General features: G+C 47.7%; 1 protein-coding gene across 4 annotated transcripts in view; it reads left to right on the top strand.

Moving 5' to 3' along the window:
• The window catches only part of MYOCD (myocardin), a 94,097-nt gene that overhangs the window by 40,288 nt on the left and 44,812 nt on the right, over nt 1-8,997 (top strand). For 3 of the 4 annotated variants that reach the window (XR_003682930.2, XM_007104503.4, XM_007104502.4), the window contains exons 3-4: nt 6,917-6,972; nt 8,535-8,610. Coding sequence is in view for 3 of the 4 variants with exons in the window: in XM_007104503.4 (XP_007104565.2) it covers nt 6,917-6,972; nt 8,535-8,610 (132 nt within the window). In the remaining variant the exon portion in view is untranslated. Of the gene's footprint in view, nt 1-2,272; nt 2,300-6,916; nt 6,973-8,534; nt 8,611-8,997 lie in introns of those variants that run through there. The other variant, XM_007104504.3, reaches the window with a different exon arrangement.

Raw genomic sequence — 8,997 nt, 5'->3', positions numbered from 1 at the left:
GGCCTGTGCCCCGCGACAGGAGAGGCCCCAACGGTGAGAGGCCCGCGTACCGCAAAAAAAAAAAAAAAAAAAAAAAAAATTAGTAACGCAACCTCACGTTATCCATACATTGGAAATAATTGCAATGCTCCCCCTGAATTTTCAAACTTGTCATAAATTGCCTAAATGGAAAGCTTATGGCCAAGTGAATTGTTCATTGCAAAAAAAAAAAAAAAAAAAAAAAAATTAGTAACGCAACCTCACGTTATCCATACATTGGAAATAATTGCAATGCTCCCCCTGAATTTTCAAACTTGTCATAAATTGCCTAAATGGAAAGCTTATGGCCAAGTGAATTGTTCATTGTCCTTATGGTATTATCGGATGGCTCTGCAGTTTTTAGCTGGTCAACGGAAACACCTGGTCTCCTTGGACAGAATTAGTCATGAGTTGTACATTAGATTAAATCCCAAGGGCATTGTCCACTGCAAAAAAAGTGCAGTCCACTCCTAGTGCGGCAGAGCTGAGGCCAGAACCCATGTCTCCTGATCCTGGTATAGGGCTCTTGACTCAAATATTCAAAAGGAATCACTGGAACTGTAAAAGCACTTCCTTAAGTTTCTATCATCAAGCATTTTGTGGCCAGAAAAATTCAGTTGGAATTTGGGAAAATAAAAACATGTATATGTGAAAATGCCAAGGAAAAGCCCATGGTTTTAATGAAATGGCTTTGGGTTCTACGTCGTAATCTGTGTCTCACCATGACCAAGAGTGAATGGAAAATTCCACTGAGTTTGCTCTATGGCTGGTCTCATTTCAAATGCACACCAAGCTGGTGATTAAGTAGGTTTCTCCCCCACTGACTCCAGTGGGACCATGTGTGATTTTCAGTAGCCTAGTGAAACTGGTCCACATGGATTGAATTTAATTTCTTCCTCCTTCCTGGGCTTGCATCCTGCAGGTTTCAAAGCTGCTGATGAGTAGCCAACAGGCCACAGCAATCAGAGAATCAAAGTCTCTTTTATAATCGCCCTTCATCACCTCTCTCAAGCATGTACTCATATCTTACTTGTGTATATTCTAGGTTTAGGATTTTCCCCTTCCGGTGCTTTGAACGCACTTAAAGGCATTTTTCCATGAATTTAGTCAAGGAAGACTGGGTTCTGAGATCAGCACACGGCCCCTTGAACAACTTTAAACAGTGGGAAAGGGTTCTCGGGCCAGAAGCATGGGCCCAGGTGGGCTTCTAAGATCGCTTTCACGTTTATAGTATCAGTGGTGGAATTCACATTTTCAAAAGAGTCGTGAAATCTGAGTGAAATAGCCTCTCAACATCGACGTAGAAATATTACTTTAAGAATATATTGTTTGGCCTCCTCTCCAAAATCCCACCTCTGAATCTCAAGACGGAGATTTCAAATTGCCTGCTTGTCACCATCAACTAGAGTTCAAAGGGATGGCTTTGCCGCCCCTCCCTGCCAGGCTCAAGGCTGCAAGAGGACATCAAGGTTCTCTTATTTTCTCTTGCCTTTGAGATAGAGGCCAGGCTCCTCCTCTGGAGACCTATGGATGGGGCTCAGATCTGCTCATTATTTCTCAGGCAGATTTTTCTCCACTATCTTCTTTTCTCTGGGCATCACTCTCCAGGGTCGAATCTTAAATACTGTTTTATTCCAACCATTTCAGAAGCCTTAGTGCAGAAAGATGATCAGCTCTGAGTTTTCAATGCACAAAAAAAAAAAAAAAAAAAAAAAGAAAAAAATGGTCATAGAGCAATTCAGTAACTATTTCGACCATCTGCTGGGAGGAAGGCCTTATGGAACACAGAGGAGTCAGACATGAATTCTGTTTCAAAGAGCCTACAGTCCAGAAGGTTCCCCAAATCGCTCCTGCTTAATTATCCCCATTAATAATATTGGACAATGTCCCACCGCTACACGGAGTGAGTTTCTGGGAGAATTGAAGGAAATAGATGACTTTCTCTCCCTTTCCTTCTGCTACTACAGTGGGGCTGATCTATATGAACCCAGGGGAGAGAGGAGAGAACACTGAGTTTATTCTCCGGGAATATAGAAAACGAGATTAGAGAACTGAAGTGGATTACAGAGGCCCAGGGGCCCAGAGAGGCTGCGACTTCTCCCCCAGAGACTCAGAGAAAGCACCGCTGGCCAGAAAGAAGTTTCTGGGCAGCCTGGTTCCATGGTCTGATCGATGTCAGTGAATGGAAAGATACGATGAGCTGTCTGTGAATGGTGCTGCCTTTATTTGTTTTGCAGACTCATCCAAGCCTCAGCAGCCACATACTTACGGCAAAGCCTTGGTAAATCCCTGAATTCTGTGATCCTCCTCCTGAATAGCAAGAAGAATGACGGGGCAATTCCTCTACCCACAGCATATGCAGCTTCCTGATAGTTTTGAGACGTTGACGGGGCAAAGTCTTCCTTCCCTTCCTCAGTGCCTTCATCTGACTTGGCTTCTCCCCACAGCACCCTACGTACCACACACTGTTGGCTGTTTGAGCAGGACACGGCACAAGGGTCTCATCTGTCCATCTCCCCTTCCTTCTAACATCTCAAATTCAGAGATAGGAAAAAAAAGGCGCCCTGGATTTTCATGCCAAGCCCATTTGGGTCTAAAATCCTCATTTCTTTATTTCCCTCCCTCTTTCCTTCGATTTTCTAGTTCCTTGCTCCTTAGAAACTAGCAAGCCAGGGATGACAGGCACCCTTTGAATTTGTCTTTGAACCCTTGTGAGAAATTCCAAAGTATTCATGTGTGATGCATTAAATTCTCCCAGTGTGCAAGCCAGGCCTTAAATATAACAGAGCTCCTTTGGGAAAATGCACTCTTTTCAGACCCCTGAGGCTATCCTTTGGGTACTGAATAGGCGATCTGTTGCCAAGCTAAAGAGTTAAGGCAATTTCCAAAGCATTATCACACACCCATAGCATGGATCCCATTTGTTTGGGAAAAACAAATACTCGTGGTCCAACTTGTCCTTAAAAGCAGAGCCAAGAGAGGACAGGCACTACTAGATCCATTTCGTAAGTGGGAAACTGAGAACACAGGAAACCTATCAGACTTGTTCAAGGCTGTACCAAAAATAGATGGCAAAGCAAGGACAGAGCCCGAAGGGAAGGCTCCCAAAATTTTAGTCACTTTTTAAACTATACCCATTACTGCCGTAGGTCTTGCGTTTGAATTAGTTTTGCCTTCCTCCCAAAGAACCCTACATATGTGAATTATTAATCCATATATCTGTCTTTAATTAGTGGCATATAGGCTTCCCAGCCAGTGCTTCTTGGTGAGAACAAGCAGTTCTAACCCAAGTTATTCTGATTCGAGACAGCGAGTATGAGAAGTGGCAGCTTCATTGAACGAAGCAGCCTTTCTCTGGGCAAGCACACCCTTTTTCTCCAGCTTTTGGAAATACTGAGAAATCAGTCCTAGACATCAGTCCCCGCTTTTTGAACTCTCAGTTTCCCAAGGACTCTAGATCAGCACCCACTGGCCTTGTAAACGCCGGGGCGCCAGGATCTCCCAGAGGGCGTGTTCCAACGCGGAGCCCTCCGTCCCTCTACGTCCCACCCGAGCTTTGGATTCCGTAGGCCTGGAAATTGGTGTTATGAACAAGTTTCCGGCTGCTGCTGAAGATGCTGGTGCAGGGGCCACACCTTGAGAACCATGGCTCCATCTGTTACCCAAGATGCGGGCTCTCTGACGCTGCCTCTTGGTCCGTGTCCGTATACCAGTGGAGCTGGGTTCTCCCCCGCAAGCCTGGCAGCGAGGGGCCCTGGGAGAGAAGACAGGCCCTGCCTTTGCCACCAGAGCTGCTACCAGCCCCGGGCCCCTCCTCTTTGAGAGCCAGGCCCCTCTCGCTGACGGATTGTCCAGGGCCTTGCAGCCTGTTTTCCCCTTTCGCTGGGCTCCTGCTGGAAGCAGGGGTTAGCAGCGGGGGACCGCAGGAGGCCTGTTCTTATCTTGGGATCTTTTCCTGAGCTCTAAGTAAGCAAATGTTTATACACACAGCTGACCCAAATTAGCTGGAGCCGCGGGGACAGAAATAGGAACAGCCCCTAACTAAACTCCGCCGCGAGAACATGAATTCCCCTGTGAGAAGCGATTCATTTTCCTCCAAGCGGAATGAGTTAGATGTGGGGTTGACTGAATTTACAACCGTATTTTAATTTGAGATCACAGTGACTTTTTTTTTTTTTTTAATTTAGAAATCCAAATTCCTTTTCAATCCTAAATGTCAACATCCCTTAAATACAAAATGTTGCCATTTGATACTCCCAGGGCTGGCAGCAAAGGAGGTCCTTTTTTCCAAAAAGTCAACTGGGGTAGGAGGTGCATCATGGCTTTCGCTGGCCCTCAGGGGAGGTGGCTAAAACCCACATTCTCTGGGATCACAGAAAAGGCAAATGTCGATCACAGGGCCCACGGCAGGCCAAGTGGTGCCTCACGTAACACCCCTTAAGCCCTGCAAAGAAGAGCGTGGGGTAAAACGCAGTATGTGGATTTTCTACCTTCCTTCCCAAGTCCTGGCTAAATGGGCGTCGCCTCTCCCACCCTGTGGCAGAGGGTCCCAGAAGACCTTTGTGCTCCTGGCCTTGGAGAACTGGACTGTACAGTCATTTCACAGGGGAATAGTTGACACCAAGAAGTGATGATTTATAGCTCTGCAAGCTAAGATACAGGAAATGCAGTGTTTCATAGACGAATTAATAAGTTCCGCAAATAAGAATTGAAAAGCCTCAGGGATAAGAGAACCAGATGAATTGCCCCTAGATCCTAAGCCCAATTAAAACCATTGAGTTTGGAATGTAAGAGCGATCTCAAGATAGATTCATGCTGTCCCCTTAGGGTTGCTTCTTAAGGCAAAGGCCGCGTTGCTCTTTTTAACCGCTTAATAAGGCCGCACTGAGATCAATTCCTTTTCTGGATTACGGAAGCGATTAAGCCACACCAGTATATAATACCTACTTAGGTGACCACCAGACTGTCGGACAGAGGTGCAGACCCATGGGTTCAGATCGTACAGACTCACCAGGGCCCACTGGACTTCAAGCAGATTCGTAGCATCTGGTTGCCTGGGGAAATGGGAGATGGTTTCAAAACTCCATCAACATAAATTGCAACTGTGATCAAGTGCAAATAACGGCAAGCCTCCTGACTCAGGATGAGGGCCAGACCCAAATCAGAGAAAATGCATGAGCAACGAGGCAGGCCTGCACAGTTTTTCCAGATGATTCCTCAGAGCCACTGAGTGAGGAGACGGGGAGGGGGAAAGAGGCCATTGAAAAGGACAGGGTTGGCAGAGAGGCTCTTTTTAAGAGTGAAAAGCAGCAAAGAGAAACTGGGGCTGTTAGATCAATGGGAAATATGATAGTCAAGCAACAGCTGATTCTTTTTTTCCTATAAGAAAGGAAGCCTCTCAGTCCCTGGTCCGATTGAGGAGAACAATGCTTGTCCATTCTCCTCGGCACAAGGCAGCCAGCTGGGACTATTCTGTGTGTTCCTTTGGTCAACATTGCAGATGTCGGGGTGAGACAGGAAGACTTAGAGATGCCTTGGTAGCTTCCCAAGCAGCATCCTCAGTAGAGGATAACGTGGTCGATCAGCTGCCAAGACCACAGTGGAGTCTGCCTGCTGTCCAGCAAGCCCATCTGAGAGCTGGGCTCAAATTTGGCGTGGCCTTAAGGCTGAATGAGGCACACACACTCACACACATGCACACACACACACACATTCACACACACACAGCCCCAAGTGCCCATCTGGCTCGAAATCCAATTTTTTTATGCCAGCCAAAGTTTGGAAGACTATTTTCTTGCCTGCAGCTTGAGAGTTGACATCTGTGGGAGGAAATATTAGAAATCTGGATCACGTGATTCGCCCACCTGTCCAGACCTACTATCCAGAAAAATATTTGATGCAATTCTCTAACCTCTGATCTGCCTCATCACTTCTGATGAAAGGTGAGCCTTTATGGCTTCTGGTTGCAGTTGTTCCAGGGGATCAGGAAAACCAGTAAAAAGGTAGAATTTTTGCGGAACGACGTTCTACTGCTTTGCGAAGTCAAAAAGTTCAGTGCCTCGTCCTGAGGAGTTGCTGGGAGCTGGGAGGAGGAGGAGGATGGGTCTTGGAAAGAAGGGAGGCTGGCGTTCGGTCCAGGTTGTTTCCGGCTGCTGTGAGCTGTGAGGGACCAGTGCCCTGTCTACTGGTTGTTAGTGTTTTGAGCATCACACCCTGAAAGAAGTTAGGTTGTCAGAAGACCTAGGCTCCTAGCCCTCCCTGTGTGACCCTAGGCGAGGTAGTCCCGTTCCGTGGGCCTCCGTTTCCCCCATTTCGCTCAGGCCTGGAGCTGTATTTCACCATCTCCAAGGTCCCTTCCAGCCCTCAGAGTCTGATTCTGTGCTTCTCACTCACTGCCCTTTGGTTGCATGTTCCTACCCCACCAGCCAACTCCCTGACCCAAAGGACAAGTCCCCTCCTGCAACGTGGGACAAGGTTCCACCACAGACTGCAGTCTCCACCCAGACTTGTGCACTCAAGAGCAGAGCAAAGTCAAAGAGGGTGGTAGTCACCCCAGTCTCCCCTAAAGCTAGAGCATTGCCTGGTCTCCTCCCCCAGGCCTGTCCCTCCTCAGGATCTTGGAATGCCCTGTCTCTGCCACTTCTCTTCCTGTCGCGTATTCTGTCTCTGCTGCACCTCTTGTTTGAGGCTGATGTCCGCCTTCCTCTGGATTCTCCGGCTGCAGGGAAGCTGGTGACCTCCAGGCCTTTCCTCTTCCATTGCCTGTGGCCTGATGAAGGCCCTCACGTCTCCATCACATCTCCACTGTGCACCGCTCAGCAAGCACACCGGCCAGCACCGCGACGCCGCTCCCGGCCCCAAGCCCCCCTCTGCTCATGTCTGTGTCTTTCTGTTTCAGCCCTGAAAAGCCCACCTGAATTCCATGAGCAAAGGAAACGTTTGGATAGTGGCAAGGTAACTGTTTGCAAACTTCCCACCTTCCTGAACTCAGACTCCAGGCTCTGGATCTCTGAATGCTAAGCTTGGGGGAGAGCGGGTAGCATTTCTCCTGCAAACTCAACCGATTTGCTGGTCCCCTCCCCGCACACCATGTGGAATCTTCCTCCTAGAAACTGAAAACTGTGGAAATGGGCTCCACAGTATTGGCTTTGAAGCTGCTGTTTATGCGCTTTCAGAAAATGTCCCCCATCTTTCTGGTGTCGGGGGGTATCCCTGCAAGGATGCGGCGGGGGTCAGAGAGACATGAAGCAGGGAGGTGAGGTGTGCCGGCAGGCTGCCCTCTCTTTTTTTTTTTTTTTTTTTTTAACATCTTTATTGGAGTATAACTGTTTTACAATAGTGTGTTAGTTTCTCCTTAATAACAAAGTGAATCAATTATACATATACATATGTTCCCATATCTCTTCCCTCTTGCCCTCTCTTTCATGACAGGCTTTTCTCAGCAACAATCAGATTATTTTAAATCCAATTCAGTGGTAGGGTAGGGCCCGCAGACACAGAGCTTATTCACAGCTATTTAAAGGCAAAAGGAATTCTGTTTATTTCTCTTTCTTTTAGCATTTGAGGGGGGGAAATCGGTGTATATTCTGTACCTTCAGAGCAAATCTCTGCAACTTGAATTTATCGATGCAATAAGTGCTAATGAGCAAGCATCAGCAGTGTGTGTAGAAGGAAGGACCAGTAGGTATCTTTCTCCCGGGATGTCTTAGCCTGGCAACTAGTGAGGGGAGGGGCTGGAAGGAGCAGAGCTCTGGGACTCCTCAGAGTCACGCGCGAGAGGCTGGGGTTCCTACTGCCTGGAGGAGAATCGTCCTTCATCAGAACTGGGGTGATCCCCGGACTCCTCTCGGGGGCCAATTCAGAGATTCAATATAGCGGGATAAAAACCCAGAACTAGAAATCAGAGCCCCGAGGTCCGGTTGCGGCCCTGCCACAGCCAACGCCGTCCCTACCAGACAACTCCATCATCCAGAAAGCCGGGAGACTCAGTAGACAGCTCATCTCTAAGTGTCCTCCCAGCTTACGGTGGGTCTCAGTCTGCGGGATTTACATTTTCACGTCTGGAGAGAGAGATCAAGGGCAAAACAGGAGGAGGGCCCATGTTGTCATGTTATACTGGATGGACTGAGGTTACATTCCATCTTTGACTCTAGGTAATTTGTGACTCTTTTAAGCAAAACAGAGTGTAGTATCATCTGTAGTATCATCACGGTTTTATTAATGTTTTACAATTAGGTACCTGCCTGGCCTTTAAGTTGGGAGCACTGAGGTGGACCCAAGCTTTTGACCTCTTTGTCTTATTTTTCCATCCTAAAAGTATTAGAGGTTTTTGCGAGCCCTCCTTCATCAAGACGTAGGAGAACAGAGATATGTGCATGTTGCATCTGTCAAACAAGAAACAAACAAAAAGAGACTTTTTCCCTCTGAGTGAAAAGGGGTTTCTTTGAAAGTTAAAACTAGGCGACTCAACTGTATGAGGTTGATAGCAAAATTCATTCTGCGTTTGTGTCTGACAGGCTGAAGACACCCTGAAGCACAAGGTCAGAAACAGGTCCGACCGTGCAGACGTGGTGAAAATGCACATACTCCAAGGTCAGGTTGCCCAAAGTCATAAACTGGGGCCCATCAGTGGGGATGGAGCGTGGGCCGTTTTCCAGGTTTCTTTGTCTCTGCACAATTGCTAACTCCCCTTAGAAAGGGTCCCCTGCCATTCCAAAGTGGTGGTTTTGAGCTCTCATCTAGTCATTCGAGGCCATGTAGACGGTCAAATTGGGAAGCCATATGGTGGCCAAGAAGTACCAGACTTGGCATTCATTCCGAGCTGTGCCGCCTCCCAGTTTTCTCTGAGCACATAGGGAGTGTCCAGCATATATCAACTTCCTTTAAAATGTCCATCCTCGGGCTTCCCTGGTGGCGCAGTGGTGGAGAGTCCACCTGCCGACGCAGGGGACGCGGGTTCGTGCCCCGGTCCGGGAGGAT

The sequence above is a fragment of the Physeter macrocephalus genome, chromosome 14 (assembly GCF_002837175.3).
Source record: "Physeter macrocephalus isolate SW-GA chromosome 14, ASM283717v5, whole genome shotgun sequence".
In the NCBI taxonomy this organism is placed as follows: Eukaryota; Metazoa; Chordata; class Mammalia; order Artiodactyla; family Physeteridae; genus Physeter; species Physeter macrocephalus.
Note: the sequence above shows the minus strand (reverse complement) of the source record. Positions and strands in the feature narration are given on the sequence as shown.